The sequence below is a fragment of the Lepidochelys olivacea genome (genome assembly GCF_965140295.1).
Source record: "Lepidochelys olivacea isolate rLepOli2 genome assembly, chromosome: 12".
Taxonomy (NCBI): domain Eukaryota; kingdom Metazoa; phylum Chordata; order Testudines; family Cheloniidae; genus Lepidochelys; species Lepidochelys olivacea.
Window position 1 is genome coordinate 9,829,565 of NC_140422.1, and position 17,299 is coordinate 9,846,863.

The 17,299-nt window shown below is 40.8% G+C and overlaps 1 protein-coding gene across 2 annotated transcripts in view; it reads right to left on the bottom strand.

Moving 5' to 3' along the window:
• SMPD3 (sphingomyelin phosphodiesterase 3) overlaps nucleotides 1-17,299 on the bottom strand; it is a 253,523-nt gene that overhangs the window by 57,389 nt on the left and 178,835 nt on the right. For both annotated transcript variants that reach the window (XM_084644719.1, XM_084644720.1), the window contains exon 3: nucleotides 10,501-12,124. In XM_084644719.1, the coding sequence (XP_084500845.1) occupies nucleotides 10,501-11,844 (1,344 nt within the window). In that variant the 5' untranslated portion in view covers nucleotides 11,845-12,124. The remainder of the gene's footprint in view (nucleotides 1-10,500; nucleotides 12,125-17,299) is intronic.

The following is a 17,299-nucleotide window of genomic DNA, read 5'->3' on the forward strand; positions in this document are numbered from 1 at the left end:
AAAGTAATACAGCAAAATACAAAATCTCCATTTAGTTCTTGCACTGTACTGGGGACAACTTCTAGGTTCAGCAGGTGGGGGAAGTAACCAAGAGGCAAGGCATTTTAGACTGGCTTCTAACAGGGAAGAAGTGGTTGTGAATCTGATGGTAGAAGACAATATGGGTGAAAGTGAACATGAAAGGATATGTAATTCTAAAGACAGGAAAGAGTGAGAACAACAAGGTAAGGACAATGCAGTTCACAAAAGCAGACTTTAACAAACTCAGAGAACTGGTAGGTAAGGTCCCATGGGAAGAAAGTCTGAGGGAAAAAAGGAATATAGGAGAGCTGGCAAGTCCTCAAAGAGACAACACCACAAAAACACAATAGCAAACTATCTCAATGCAAAGAAAAGACAGGAAAAATAGCATAAAGCCAATATGGTCCCATCAGTAGTTCTTTAATGACCTGAAAATCAAAAAGAATCCTACAGAAAGTGGGAACATGGCTAAAGGTGAATACAGAAGAATAGCAAAAGCATGTTGGGACAAAATCAAAAAGGGACACAATTAGTTACACCTAACAAAGCACATAAAAGGCAGTAAGAAGGTGTTCTATAAATACATTCAGAGCAAGAGAAAGAAGAAGGGAAGTGCAGGTCCACTATTTGGTGTGGAACGAGAGGTAATAATGTATGACATCAAGAAGGCTCAGATGTTTAATACCTATTTTGTTTAACTTGACACTAAAAAGGTTAATTATGGCCAGATGCTTAACACAGTTAATATTAACAAGGGTGAAGGAACACAAGCCAGAATAGGGAAACAACAGGCTAAAGAATATTTAGATAAGTTACATGTATTCAAGTCACAGAACCTGACGAAATTCACCCAGGAGTATTTAAGGAACTAGCTGAAACAATCTCGAAAATATTAGCGATTGTCTTTGAGAGTTCATGGAGGATAGGTGAGGTCCCAGAGGACTGGAGAAGGACAAATATAGTACCTCTCTTTAAAAAGGGGAACAATGAGAATTATAGACCAGTCAGCCTAACTTCAATATCTGGAAAGATACTGGAACAGTATCAATTTGTAAATACCTAGAAGATAACAGGGTAATTAATAATAGGCAAGATGGATTTGTCAAGAAAAAAACATGCCAAACCAACCGAATTTCCTTCTTTGACAGGATTACTGTCCTACTGGATGGGGGGAAAGCAGTAGATGGGATATATCTTGGTATTAGTGAGACTTTTCACACAGTCACACATGACATTCTCATAAGCAAACTAGGGAAATGTAGTCTAGATTAAATTTCTATAAGGTGGGTACAAAACTGGTTGAAAGACCATATTCAGAGTAGTTATAAATAGTTCCCTGTAAAAGTGGGAGGATATATCTAGTGGGATCCTGCTGGGGTCAGTCCTGGGTCCAGTAAAATTCAACATTTTCAGTAATGACTTGGATAATGAAGTGGAGAGTATGCTTATTAAATTTGTGGATGACACCAAGCTAGGAGGAGTTAGGAAAAACTCTCTATAAGGATAGTTAAGTACTGGAATAGGCTTTCAAGGGAGTTTGTGGAATCTCTACCATTGGAGGATTTTAAGCACAAGTTAGACAAACACAGGTCAGTAATGGTCTCTAGGTTTACTTGGCCCTACCTCAACATGGGGCTGGTGGCTGGACTAGTGACCTCTTGAGGCCCCTTCCAACCTTACATTTCTATGGATCAGATGGTGCTTGATCTGCAAGGAAACTACACTCCTTTTCTATATGTCATGCTTCTGCTGCTGCTGCTACTACGAAACAATTATTAGACGACACTGTGGATGAAAGCTCCATTACCTATTTGATTGAAATTGCACACAACTGGAGTCTCCTTTTCAAAGCAACTTCCACTTCGGAGAGTTCAGAATTAAGATTAGGTGGTGGCATAGTTTTCCCACTCAAATGCAGGGCAAAATGCCATAGAACACACTGCTCTATGAGAAAAACTATGGGTGTAGCTACACTTCAATAAAAGACAACTGCAGTTTGTCTGAGTCAGTTGACTTGGGTTCAGGGGTGTTATAAAATTGCAGTGTAGACAGTCAGGCTTGGGCTGGTACCCAGGCTCCATGAACCCCACGAGGAAGATAGGTCTCAGAGCCAGGGCTCCTGCCTCAGCCTGAATATCTACACTGCTATTTTTATCTCTGTGGCCCAAGCCCCACAAGCCCAAGTTAGCTTATCCAGGCGCTGTCACAGTGTAGAAATATCTTATGTCGATGAGAACTAGGGATCCTAGAAACCTATTTGCCATGGAAAAATGCAAAATTTGCATTTTTACAGAGAATCTTTAATTTTTACATTTGGTTTAAAAAAAAAAAAACATATACAATAGAACCCCATACCACTAGTGTTCACACAGGAATATGGGAAACTGATGCTTCAGGGCCGGGCAGCAGGGCTCCCATGGTCAGATTTCATTTTAGTTATGGAAAAATGCAGATTTTTATGTTTTTTTATTGAAGAAGTTTGTTTTTTTTTCATGGAAAACTAGGATCCCTGATGAGAACTCACAAATATTTTCTTATCTTTGTCCTATCAGCAAAAACATTGATTTATAAAGAACAGGCCACTGTCAATACAGAAATATACAAGTTTCTGAGTTTATCTAAACCATTACATAAACTTGTTTATTTTAAGCCATTTTCCTGTTCTATGCAGTAACATTGTATTTGTAAGCATCTATGAAATAGACACAAATACATAGTAACTGAGGACATGCTGTATTCTGTAGCATGTTGCGTGTAAGTAAAGATGTCCACATACCAGGACACTTCATTACAGCACTGTGCTATTCTTTGTTCAGAAGAGGAGAGAGACAGGGTGTTAATATTAGCCAGAATGTACTATAGTGAGATGGGAAGATTGAGATCCCCAACTTGTACCGTGGTAGGAAAGAAGATTAGGTCATAGGATACAAAATGATATCACAATGCAGACATGAAAAATATCAAATATCAGAACCCAGCTTGGAAGAGCATTGGAGTTTCAGTGGCAGGGAAGTGGACAAATTTTATGGCATACACTCTTGGGTAGAACAAGTGGATAAGACAAAGTCCATGCTTAAAAGAGGTTGCGGGTAAGACCTCACCTTCTGACAAATACAGTGCACTGTTTGTTCAGAATAAAAATGGACTGATTTTTTCCCTTACCTAGTGGAGATAACACATTCTCTTTTATATAAAATTTATGATACTAAGTTATTCTTCAGCTGAGTGTAGGACAAAAAAATGTGTGTGCTTGTGTGTGAATGCACTCACGCTAAAGCAAAGTTCATGACTACCATGGACGTTCACAGACATCATCATGAGCACAGAAGAGCATGTGAGCCAGTCATACTTTGCAAAGATATCTCTCCCCTTTTTGTAGTGAAACAACATTAAAGGATATGACAGGAGATGTAAAATCTGCAAAAGAGTCCAAGGTTGTTTCCCGAGGGAACAAATGGGGAACTCTGTGCTAGAACACAATGTCACCAAATCCAAGGCAGAGTCTTGCAGGGCCCAAGTTGTCAGAGTATGAAAATGGATTGGTTTTCCGGAGTGTTTGGTAACTTTTTCTCATTAGTCTTCAGTGGCAGCAGAGACCAGTTGATTTAATGCATTACCTATTAAATTGTCTCTTAGATGTGAGTAGAATTTTTTTCTCCTAGATCTCTGTTATTATGTACCAAAGGGACCCTCATGTTTGAGATGGAGAACCCTGCCAGAGGTTCAGGGGAACAAGGTGCTGGGTTGACAGTTCTGAAGACTTAAGTTCTCCACTTACCAACAGAACATGGAGCATACAGGAAGCAACAGCCCCTCACTGTCTTGCTAATACATAGGCTTGGCAGGATTCTAATTAAATTGAGAGATGTCAGTAAACATGGATTTCAGCTCACACACTGAAATCACAAAAAAATTCCAACAGTAATTCCAACAGTGACTCGGTGCAACACCTTGCGCATGCAGTGATTGGGTGTCACCAACCCTGCAGCAGTAGAGAGAACCCTCTGTAGCCCTGCAGTTATGGGAGGGAGGGAGGGAAGGACAATGGAGCTGCAGACAGCTCCTTGCACAGCCACAGGCCAGTGACACTGGAATCCTACATGCACAAGGTGTGTGGAAGGCTGCAGTCTTGGCAGGGCAGAGCAGAGACCCCAAGACAGGGCCATCAGGAGAAGGCCAAACCTCAACTGTGCGGGAGGCCATCCCACTGTTGAATGGCTCCTGCCCAGGGACGGAGCTGTTCAAGTGGGGAGGTATCCCCAGTGACCGGAGGCTCATCTCCCTCTTCCTCCTCGCAATCCTGGCCAGGGGTCTCTGCTCTGCCCCACCAGGACTGCAGCCTTCTCTACACCTTGCACCTGCTGGGATCAAGTGTCATCAGCCCTTTGCAGCTCTGCTGTCATGGCCCTGCTCACTTACTCACCAGCCAAGAGTGTTGGAGCCCACGTTGGGCAGGAACTGTTCAGCAGTGGGGTGGCCTCCCCTGCAGCCCAGAGCTTGTTTTCCTCCTTGCAACCCTGGCCCAGGGTCTCTGATATGCTGGCCCAGGACTACAGTTTCCCCTGCACATTCTGCCCAGGTGTCTTTCGCCCCGCTGCCCAACAGGGAGCCCCCTGCAACCCTGCTATCAGTTCTGGCAACCCCCTGTAGCCCTGCTGTCAGCGCTGCCCTAGCCCTAATCCCAATTCTACCCCCTCCATTTCCCACAACTGTAAAAATAATTAAAAATCAGGAAAAATAAAATAATGAGTACCAGTTGTCAAAATTCGAAAAATAATAAAAATTGAGTTCTGCCAAGCCTATTAGAATGCCTTAATCTTGACCTGGAGATATCACCTTCTACAGAGGAGAAATTAGTTCAAGCTTCCATGCCTAATCCGTGGTCTAGCTCATGAAATTGCCAGCCAAAGTGCCAAGGATGATGGTGGCTTCTGTGATGGACTATAAAATCCACCTTTACACAGGCCTATGAAAAGCGGTCAGCTGGCATCAAGTCAGCCACCACTGATCAAGGCTAGGTTTGAACCAATATTAAAAGGCTCTGGATTCCATTCTTCTCTCTCTAGGCCTGGCTCTGCCACTGACCTACTATGTTACCTTGAATATGTCACATCAGCTTTTTGTGCTTCAATTTCTTCTTCTGCAAAATAGAGATAATGATACAGACCTTTCTTTATAAAGTGCTTTGAGATCTATAGATGAAAAGCACAAGGTAAGAGTTGAGTGTTTTACAGATACTACTACTGATACTTCAGCTATCTATAGCCCCAGATAAACTATATTGTTTGTCTACACAAGCCCCTCAAAATCCAGAACTTCCCAATCGGGGGCAGGGTAATCCTAATTTATAACGGAGCTCCCTCTTCACTGGAAAAAGGGCTTATTTCAAAGATGCAAGTGTGTGAAATGTAGGGAATTTTTTGGTGAAATAGTCTCATTTTGTAATGCAAAAGCCACTCAAATTTCAAACAGTTTTGAATTTAATTTAAATTTAATCTAGCTTCATGCTGCATTTGCTCTGTAGCAGGGGACAGATGATACCAATAAAATAAGACACACACCCACACCCTCCTTTCCCCTGTGAACATTCTTCTGATTTTGGAAGCTAGCTTTTTTTCTGAGATTCTGCAAGATTTAAGAGTTTGTCATCATGATGGCTGGAAACTGTACATGATTAAATACATAACCCCATGACACTCACCCCAATCAACTCTTCTTCCCCCCCTCCCCCAGCCTCTCCCCCACAGTACGGAGGTCATTCCTCTTTTACCTTGAGCGCTGAATCTGTGGTATAGGAGAGGTAAGAGGAAGACTCTGAAGTACTACTCTGTTTTTGAAAGAGATAGCTTTCCTCTTCCTAAAATGGCAGCATGTTCTCCTTTCCACATGAAGCAGACAGAATCTAATCACACAGTCCTGCAATATGCCTGCCTGCATAAAGAGTAATTTTAACTCCATCCCTGAAATTAGAATGGGGAGCAGCTAGGCTCTTCCTCAACAAGACTACATGGACTCATGCTGAGATAAACCCTTAATTTAAATCAGATTAGGTTGAATATGGTCCAAAGCAATCTGGGAATAACTACTAGCAAATGAAAAACTTAATCTGGAAACTAGCGACATCCAGTTCCAATCAGGGGCTCCCAAATGACTATGGAAAATCAAAACAGGATCTAAAGAATGTACTTTGTGAGAAGATAGATGAGGATTGCTTGGGAATATATTTGCAAAATGAGCATGTGGGGGACAGCAAATTGAAGAGGGGTTCCAGGGAGCATTTGGAGGCTGAGAATGAAGAATGAGATAAGACTAAGAAGAGCCAAATGATGAAGCCTGTAAAATTAGTGGAGAATAGGACTGCCAGACACCTGGCGTTATGTCAGGGACATTTTCCATGTTATAACTCTTGTAAGACACACCATGTTCCAGCTTGAAGGAAATAGGCAGCTGATTACCTCATGGCCATGTGGCTCCCCCATGGTCAAGGGAGAAGCTCAGATGCTGCTCTCCTGTATTACTGTTAAGCATGGTCACCATATTTTCTATGAAATAGTTAATTTGAAAAGACAACTTTCAGGTATGGCAAAAAAAAGTATTTTACAATCAGAGAGATTTTATGCTGATGATGTGATGATTTAACTTAGTGCTCCCTTGGTTTAATGTACTGGCACTTGGATGACTTTTAGGGACAGAGATCTGCTGAAAATTACCTAGAATGGCCTCTCCTCACATGTAGTCTAGTTAAGCTCTTATTAAAAACACAGTTGTCTGTCCTATGAAATCTCATTACTATTGTTCCAAACACAACAAAATGAATTATGTCACTCCGTGATAAGAGCTCTAGAGCTTTACAATACCAATTGTCCTCCAGGCTGTGTTCCATTGCATGGTATTTGCTTCCCGCAGGAAATACACTTCCCAGCTGCAGAGATGTCTGCAGGACTATATGTTCTGTACAGATGCAGACATCCCCATATAAACCCTTATCTACAGCCCACTGAAATCAGTGGAGATTCCTGCTAACTTCAGTGGTCTTTGGCTCAGGCTCATAATATCCAAGCCCCTCATTTGTTGTAGGTTACCGTTTCAGTAATACATAAACTCTGCTGTTTGTGAAGTGTTAAAAACTTTTTTTTACTAAATAAGTTGTGTCAAAGCTAAACTATATAGATCATCCTGCATCTTCTGATGCAAGAAATGACCTGTGACCACTAATGTACAATTCAAACTGAAAAGCATTTCATAGTACAGAGTATACTTAATTCAGAATAAAAACATTTGGGGAATAAAATACAGTATGTCAGAATCGCACAGGCATGAAACAAATATTGTTTTCAAGCTGGGTCTGAGATGTGTACCAATTTAAGTGATCTTGGCCCTTCTGGAGTCTTTATAGTAAATTGGTCCCTCATCCCCTACTAAACTGTGACTTTAAGAACTTGAATCAATAATTAAGTCTATTATCCCAATGGTATCTGGAAAAGAGGCTTAATTTTCTGCAAGGGGAATGGAAACACTGCTGACTTCCTAGCAGGGTAACAAATCAATGACGCAGCAATGGGCAGCTGAAAGCAGATTAAAAACAATCTCTTAATCCTTAATATATGCACAAATTGAAGTGGAATCACTGTGACCTGAGTAGTTTCCATATTGTAGAGAGTTTATACTTGTTTTATGTATGCAGCTCTGAATGATGACAGAACAAACTTTAGTTCTTTTTTTATTGATAAACATACCTCAGGCTACAAAATTCAGGTCCAAAATGTGAACCTCATTAGCTCATGGTGTACAGACCTCAGATTTTGGTTCTGTAATATGTAATATACATTAGGAATGGTAAAAGATTACAAATTATATACCGTATGTATGAGTATGTTTGCTTGTCTTCTAATTCCCATATTTAAAGGTTCTGATTTGATTGTTATTAGGGTTTACCAAAACATTCTATCAGCTATCCATTCACCTATACACCTTATAGAAAAAATTACAGGAGCTCCCATTGTTCATTACTTGCATTGAACCTTATTAAGCTGTACTTTCAGTCTCTTATTCTTAATGACTACTGCAACAATGGATTTTGAACAATCTAAACTGCACTTCTGCAAGAAAAATGTATCTGCTTGAGCACTTGAAACATTTTATTGTTTGTAAATGAAACCTTGGACTTAAATTATTGGAGAAAATTCTTAAACTGGAGGTATATGTGGCACTCTGTACCTTAAAGCAGTACCCTGGAACCCCCATATTCACCACTGACACATAATGATGATGTTTTGTACAAGGTATGCCTTGTGAGGTATCATTTTAAAATTCTTGATCTGTTGAACTTTAATATCCTGTTAGGTTGTATGTGCTATCATTGTATGTGAAGTAATGAAGTTTTGCACTATGTGTGTTACTGAAATATGTTTGAGGTTGGGAACACCCACAACCAGCCTTTCAGGTACAACGATGGAGTAGCCAGATGTGCTCATGGTCTGTTAAAGGGAATCCACACTCCCAACCATCCCAGAAGACTTCTCAGAGACATCATGTAGACTATGGAGGCTGCTTGACCAATGGGGGTGGATCTCCATGTCACAAGCATAGATCTTTCCAGCAAGCTGGAAGAAACTATCAAGAGGGGAAGTGACATTATTACTTGGCCTCACTCTCCCCACAACTCAACATCTGGAAACATGTCTGGAGGACAAAGACTTTGAACTGGGAAGGGTGGTCCTGGGCTGGAGGAGAGTTCCAGCCTGAGTACTGAAGATCTGTGGCCTGTTTATACTATCAGGGTGAGACACTGCTCGATTCAAATCCTGTTTAGATTCTAGTACTCAGATAGCAAATTTACTTTTATTTCTTAGATAACCAACCTTGAGCTCTATACTTACTATTTATAATCACTTAAAATCTATATTTCTGTAGTTTATACCTTTGTTTTATATTTTACCTAAAACAATGTGTTTTGGATGAAGTGTTTGGGAAATCTCAGCTCAGCTTACAAAGGCTAGTGTGTGTCCTCTCAACATCGAGGAAGGGGCAGACTGGGTAATGAACTTACACTGGTCAGGCTTCTGTCCAGGGCAAGATAGTACAGTTCAGGGGTGCAAGGCTGGGGAGCTGGAGGGAATTTGCTGGAGTCTCTCTATTGTTGGTTCATGAGTGGCTAGGAGAAGCATTCGTGCAACTCAGTTGGGTGTGTCCCTGCCTGTGGATGTCTGCGTAAGTGCAGTACCTGCCAGAGGCTTTTAGCTTTCCAATAGCATCACAGTGTAAGAGGGAGCCCAGGTTGGTGGGACAGGATGACTCAGCAGACCCACAGTCCAGGTTGCACCCTGGGAAAACTCCTCACACTATATCAAAGGCCAGAACCTAAAATCTAATATTCCTGGGGATTTTTGGATACGTTTGGATTAGAAACCCTGGATCTGAGTCTAGCCTTACAGTTTTGGTTCTTGGTCAAATCCAAAATGAGAAGGGGTGTGCTTTGTAGTTTCCGGTGAGATATACAGCCAGTCTCATAAGAATTCAACACAATATGTTGCCAGTCTTGCAAAACCAGCTCATTTTATGGAGATGTCTAGTATCTGCCTCCTCTGACTCTGACAAGCACAACTCTTTACTTCAGATCATATATTCTCACAACTATCATCTTATTTAAATTAATTGTCCTAAGAAAGTGAAAAAAACATAATGCTCCCAAACTTCTGATGTGGAAAACAGAATGGGCAGTTGCACTCTGATTGTAGAAAACTGTCCTCCCAAAGAGAAGCATCTCAGACCTGCTCTCCAAAGCCTGGAAAATTTTACAAGACAACCCTCTTGAATAGTCACTACGTGAAACAGGCTCCCCAGACTTTTTGGTCCACTCGTTTTGCACTTGGTACTCACCACTGTCCTCCACTACATCTTTTACTCTGCATAAACTACTATCATAATTTTCAGTGCCAAACATTTTCCTTTGGTTTTGCTTACTTCTTTATCAACTGTCACCTCACACAATGGGAGAGGCATCATTACATGCTAAAAAGACAGTTCACATGTCTCTTGAAATAATTTTAGTTTTTGTTTTGTTTTGAGGCTGCCTGTCCCTCAAACATCCCCAGTTTGCTCTGTAAACACACAGTGCGAGTGAATGCTAGCATCATTATCCCTCACCTGTTAATGAGTCTCTCGAGGCTTATTTAAAGCATACATGTTTTATTAAAAAGAGATTTCGTCAAAATGAGAGCAAAATCCCAAGAGAACAGCTTGATACTTTGACACCCTTAAATCTGAACTCAAACTCTACCCCCAAATCTTCAACGTTTCATGCACGTCTATCACCTTAGTACATTCCCTAAACCACAAATTCTAGCCTAAATGTAATCCAGATCTGAAAACTGCTTCTCTGACCCATCTCTAACAAAGTTTATTGACCAATAGTACAGGTTATTTATAACCAAGTGTGCACTAGAGACAATTACGGGTTTCAAAAAGAAAGGGCCTTACCTTGAGAAACAAGGCCCCCTTGGAAGCCAAGGAGTCCGTTCCTTTTCCATTGGGGTAACAGTGATAGGCAGCATCCATAACTGGGTAGCGGCTGGCAAAAAGCAGGCCACTGTTAACAAACTTAAAGCTACAGCAGCCATGGCAGCCATAGACCCCAACATCATATAGAATGTATTCAAAATAGTGATGGAGCTGCTGTTTCAACTTCTCTGCTGCTCTTTTGTCAAACACTTCCTGCAAACACAGGAAGTCCAAGTTGGCAGGGAAGAAAGCAGAGATCTCATGGTCAAAGATTTCATCCATATGCTTCTTTTTCCTCACAGAGGTCTTCTTCATGACCGAAGCTTTGTAAAGGAGCTTGTTGTTAATGTTACTTTGGTCCACTGTTCCATCTCCAATGCGAACCTTAACCAGGGACTCTCGTGAGGCAGTGTAGCTGTCTAAACTCCCAGAATCTCCTTCTTTCTGTTTATGGTTGGGTATTTGACCCTTTGGGCTCTCTCTTTCACCTTCCAATGAGTGTTCTGCTGGGCTACTGATATGAGCCTGGCCACTAATGGCATCCGCTTCTGGGTCTGAAATGTGGCCATTATCCTCCCCACTTATGCGCACAATACATGTGTTGTTGTCCTCTCCCTCATTTAGTTCCCCTCCAGTTTTAGCATCTCTGCTATCCTCACTGTTATTTGAGCCAGAATTGTCTCCTTTGTACTCCATAGATGATGTCCTTTTGATGCCTACATTGACAGCACGATTAGTGCTATCTCCAACTTGGGGAGAGACCAAGCTGCTGAAACTGGCTGCACTGATGGATGTGTTAGTGGGGGAATCTATATATATTTTTATCTGTGGTCTGCTTGCCCCATTTCTGATTCTCCGCCCAATTTCTCTAGCCCGTGCCTGTGTGTTGAACACATTGTTAAATCTTGCCAGAGAGTCTGGTAGCAGACAAACATTGGCACTACCAAAGCAGAAGCTTTTCCCATTGCCTGTAGCTTTCCATTCAGTAAGTAGTGTAGCTCCATTGACCTGGCTCTTGTCTTCTAGCCTGGAGTAGATATATGGCCTTCTAGCTGACTGGAGAGGTGACCATAACAAGAAGCCAATCAGGGCAAAAGGAAGAGATGCCACCAGCAGTGCCAAGTAGATGGGAGTGGTAATAATGATGCAGAGTGCTTGAAAGTAGCATGGATCATCTGCCCTTTGACGTTTCTCATAGGTGGTAGGAACAAAGGAGGCCACAAGCCTATCTGCAAACCAATAACATGGGAAAATCAGGCCCCAGGAAAAGGAATGCAGAACTGATAGAAAGCTGTTGGGAAATGGGGAAGTGTATAAAACCATTGCAACTCAGTTATGACAACACTTCAGGGACTACTACATGATGTCACTGTCAACCGTCCATCAGAACACTGCGGTGGAGGTCAGGGAAAAATTGTCCAGCCAACAGTTTGGGTTTGCAAGTGTAGTAAACACTTATCACCTTAAGAGCACCATTTCACTTTGTCAAGTACGAGGGAAACAAGGCCACTGTCTCTCTCTTTTTGGCACCTATAGTCTTCAGAGGAGGTCATTGCTCACTGCAAGGTACCATAATGAATCTCAGATGGGGCAGATGAAAAACCTGTAGAGACAAAAAAGTAAAAATATACTTAATATTTACTCAAGGTTTAAAACATGCTCTCCCCTCCTTCCCCCCACACTCACACCAGTTTTTCTTCTAAGTCAATGGTTATTTTCCTTTTGGTTGCTGTCATTTCATTCTAAATGGCAATGTGTGATTGTCTGCTAAACATTGGGTGATATCTTCTTTCAGCTATATGATGTAAATCTGCAATAACTCCATTCACTTGTACTTCTGAATCTGGCCCATTCAATGCAAATGAGTTTAAGGTTACCATGAAAATTATAGGTTTCAGAGTAACAGTCGTGTTAGTCTGTATTCGCAAAAAGAAAAGGAGTACTTGTGGCACCTTAGAGACTAACCAATTTATTTGAGCATAAGTTTTCATGAGCTACAGCTCACTTCATCGGATGCATCGGATGCTGTAGCTCACGAAAGCTTATGCTCAAATAAGTTGGTTAGTTTCTAAGGTGCCACAAGTACTCCTTTTCTTTTCATGAAAATTATAACACTGAATTCTCTGCTGTTGCAAATTTAAAGTCTTAACCTGAGTACTACATTAGCAAGTTTTTTTAAATTTTATAATCTCTCTCTCCTTGAGGCTGCACTGTTATTTAAATCAAATATATCTACATCTCATCAAATTCTATTTGCCAGTTATTTGTAGGTAGTTGTAAAACAGTTTTATATTTAGCATCTTATCACTTAAGTTAATCTGTCTTGGAGTGACATAAAATTCCTTGGATGAACAAGAAAATATTTATGTGATGAGGGTTTGAAGGCAAAGGCACATTGTGATAAAGGACTGAGAACAATTTGATGCTTGTTTACCAAAATGAAAAAGTCTTCGCTATACTGTTCTCTAAAATTTGCATTAGAGTAGCAACAGTTATGGCAACTCCACTCTGCTCAAACTGAGAAACAGGGGACTTAACCAACAGGTGGACAGCAGTGAAGACAGGAAAAGGTAAGTAATCAGTACAGCCATGATAAAGGAGCATGAAATAAGCATGCCCTTGTTGCCGAGTCAACAGTGTGCCCTGGTTGCCAAGAAGGCCAATGGCATTTTGGGGTTTATAAGTAGGGGCATTGCCAGCAGATCGAGGGACGTGATCGTTCCCCTCTATTTGACATTGGTGAGGCCTCATCTGGAGTACTGTGTCCAGTTTTGGGCCCCACACTACAAGAAGGATGTGGAGAAATTGAGAGAGTCCAACGAAAGGCAACAAAAATTATTAGGGGTCTGGAACACATGACTTATGAGGAGAGGCTGAGGGAACTGGGATTGCTTAGTCTACGGAAGAGAAGAATGAGGGGGGATTCGATAGCTGCTTTTAACTACCTGAAAGGTGGATCCAAAGAGGATGGATCCAGACTATTCTCAGTGGTAGCAGATGACAGGACAAGGAGTAATGGTCTCAAGTTGCAGTGGGGGAGATTTAGGTTGGATATTAGGAAAAACTTTTTCACTAGGAGGGTGGTGAAACACTGGAATGCGTTACCTAGGGAGGTGGTGGAATCCCCTTCCTTAGAAGTTTTCAAGGTCAGGCTTGACAAAGCCCTGGCTGGGATGATTTAGTTGGGGATTGGTCCTGCTCTGGGCAGGGGGTTGGACTAGATGACCTCCAGAGGTCCCTTCCAACTCTGGTATTCTATGATTCTAAGAGAGTAACAGCATGGATAAAAGGATTTTATATTCTTTACCTTAGGCTAAACAAATTCAAATCAGTGTCTTTGTCAACACTGCTAGTAAGACTGAAGTGACAAGTGTTTATTAATTTTTGGAATAAAAATCCCTTCTATAATTGATTTCTATAATTCTAAAACCTAGAATTTGTACAGTATTAAGCCATGCTGACTAAAGGCATAGCTACCAAATGAGAAAGAAAGGGGATATAGTGAGCTATGCTACAATGCTCATCTCTTTCCTTTCGTACTTGGGGAGGGGACAAAATGAGGATTGCAAGAGAATATTTATTGGCATGGTCAGAGTTAATGTTTGGGGCTGGATCCACTGATGACTGCTTGAGCACTGACAGTGAATTTAAGTGATTTAGTGCATATTTAGGTCTTCTAATGGGCATTTCTATTAAATGTGTTACAGCAAGCAAAACAACTGTATAGGAAGAATAAGTCTAGCTATTGAGAGAGTGAACATGTGCAGAAGCTTGGGTTAGACACTGCACTGAATACTATTGGAGGAAAAACAAAAACAGTTCCTCAATTTTCTTTCACTATGTAAATTTCCCTCCCATTGGGCCAAGCTCTTAGTATTGATTTATGTTGCCACCGCTAACATATTTCTTTGCTGTGCTTAATATGAAGAACCAGAGTGCAGCCTCAGAGTCTCCTGTACAGGTCAACAGTAATAATAAAAATAACACCGTTATAATTTGTGGTGTCAATAGTTCTCCTCTTTCCCAGCCATGTTATCCGTTTAAAAGGGATGAGAAATTCTTCCCTAGTTCTAGGTTTTCTTTCCATTGTGATAAGGCCTTCACATCACATTTCTAAAATCGGAGTCTTGAAACCAATGATTACTAAGGTGAACTGGAATTCCTCTCTTTTCACACAAAACTACCATCAGCAACGAGCCTGTTTTGTTCTGGGAAGTGCAAACAAAAATCTAAATTACCCAATCATTAGGCTGAGTTTCTTTCTATATGACAATGCCTTGCAAAATCCAACCACCACAGTAAAGAGGAAATTTAGGTTCCTCCCAAAAATTATATTTCAGCCCTACTCCTTCTTCCACGCAGGTAAAAGGCTGAACTTCCATTGACTTTAGCGATAGTACAGGAGGATCTGAACCTTTACTAAGGATGTGGAACAATCCCTCTTATTTTAATTAAAAAATGGATGTCTAGATTGCTTGGTTTGGAGGCTGCAATAAGACTCACTTTTGCAAATCTTTGTCTGATCCTTCTCTGGAGCAAAGAGCTTAGAAGTCTAAGCATCAGATCTGAATCTGTTTCTAGATTCCTTGGGACCACAGGTTAAAGTTTCAGCATCAGCTCAGTTATTCAACCTTTTGAAGCAAGGTGTGCAAGAAACTCCGTTCAGTTTTTACTGTGTGGAGGTCAGATGGATGAGACTTCAAGTCAATTCCTATTCAGAAATGCACTTAAGCATATGCTTAAACTCCTACTGACTTAAATGGGACTTCACCACATGCTTAAATGCTCTGCTGAATAAGATGCCTGAAAGCTGAAGTTCTTTCTGTTCTATGTGAACAGAAAAGATCCCATGAGAGTGTTCATAAAAGCAGGGGTTTCCCCTTCAACCAAAATTCCATCAGCTTGAATCTCCTCTCATTTACACTAGTGGAATAACTATTTAAGTCTATGGTAATACATCAGGAAAAAACTGAGAGGAGAATCTGGCCCACCAACAATGCTCCACACAAGTACGGATATAGCGACACTCGGAAGAGGGTTCAAATGAAAAATTAAAAGGAGTCCCTTTCCCTAAACAGCTGACACCAAGTCCTCTCTTTGAGAAGAGTCATATTCTCCCCATCACTCAAAAGCTAACCACACCCTTTGCTAATGTCAGGAGGCCAACATTATTCACTGGAGTTTCAGTGAGCCCTACAAGTCTCTCAGTTCTCTGGGCCGATGGAACTGCTCCAGCCTCCCAGAGTCTGACTGAGAAGTGTAAATTTTTTTTAAAATCAGCTCAACACATTTTTTCATAATCTCATAAATAACATAAAATCAGTTATTCAGTTTAAAGAAAAGTCTTATTTTGCAAGTGTCAAGCAACTGACTTACTATTTACCATCTAACAGTTGTTGGCACTTTGGGGTGGTGCTGATGGAGAAAAACTAATAAATCTGCTCTCCTGAATTTTTCCAAAAGATTTTAGGGCTTTTAAAATAATGTAAAGAGACTACACAGAAAGGCATCTTTCCAGTCTGGTATGTACAAATCAAAGTAACTTAAATCCCATCCAATTATGTAATTATCCAGTAGACCAGAAGATGTGTGAAGAACCCTCTCTAATCTACTAGGTACTTAAAATGTTTTTTTAAAATCCCTGCCTAATTACATGATTACCCAGTAGGCCTGAAAGGCTCTAATCTGCAACTGTCTCCTGGCTAAATAACACACAATTGTTTGGGGCATGGGAAGAGAGGGTAGAACATGGATTTATATTCCAGTTTTTTGTCTAATGATATGTAACTTTTTGGTGAGACTGATTTTGTTCCACATTAGAAACTCAATTTGAATTTAATATTTCCTCTCTTTTCTACCTCTTTAAAAATACCATACCAAACAAGTAGAACTATGATAGAGACATAATTTATCACATCGATTTTCCTTGGACAAAAGCATCCTTAAATAGATCATGGTAGATCCAATGGCTCCCAGGGGGACATATGATTCCTGGTGTCAATTTTGTAAATAATATAGTCAACACCTACTGGATGACAGGACACAGTAAAGCTAACTAAAGTAGGCCTTCACACACTCAATGCAAGTCTGTTATGGATTTAAGGGTCAATAAATTGTATATTAAGTATTCTTCAAGTGAGCTATAATATGATCAATGAAAATGGCTTCACCGAGTCGATTATACAAGCATAAAGAACTCTTGCATTCAACATGATCTCAATATGCTGTTGTATAGCTATTTTTTTAAAAAAGGAGATTTGTACAAAAATATTGTTGACTATGACTTCTGATGGCAAAAACAAATCAATTCAGAGGAAGGGCTGAACAATACCCCTGAGACAGTAAAATATCCCCATTTTACAGAAACAAAGAGAGAAGTTAAGTGATTTCCCTGCCAGAGAATCAGTAGGAGCCAGGAACAGACAGACCCTAGATCTCTTGACTTTCAGTCCTGTACCTTAGCCACCAGAACGTGCCCCCACCCACCCATCACCTCCAAGATGCACAAAGAGCAAATGAACCAACAGAACAAAACAGGGGAAGAAATATGAAATTTGTGCCACTCCAGCTCTCTGCAATGCCAAGAAGGAAAGGGCTCTGTATGTGTCAGCAGCAGTTTGTGGTTTTGAAAACATGAACAATGACATCAGTAATATTTCTCCTAGTGCAGTGGTTTAAATGGAACCTGAGGCTAAATGCGTAATTCCTCATGTTGAGGGATATTACTTGGTAATCCAATGCTTTATTCACAGGGGTTGGAGGGATTAAGGGAGAACTG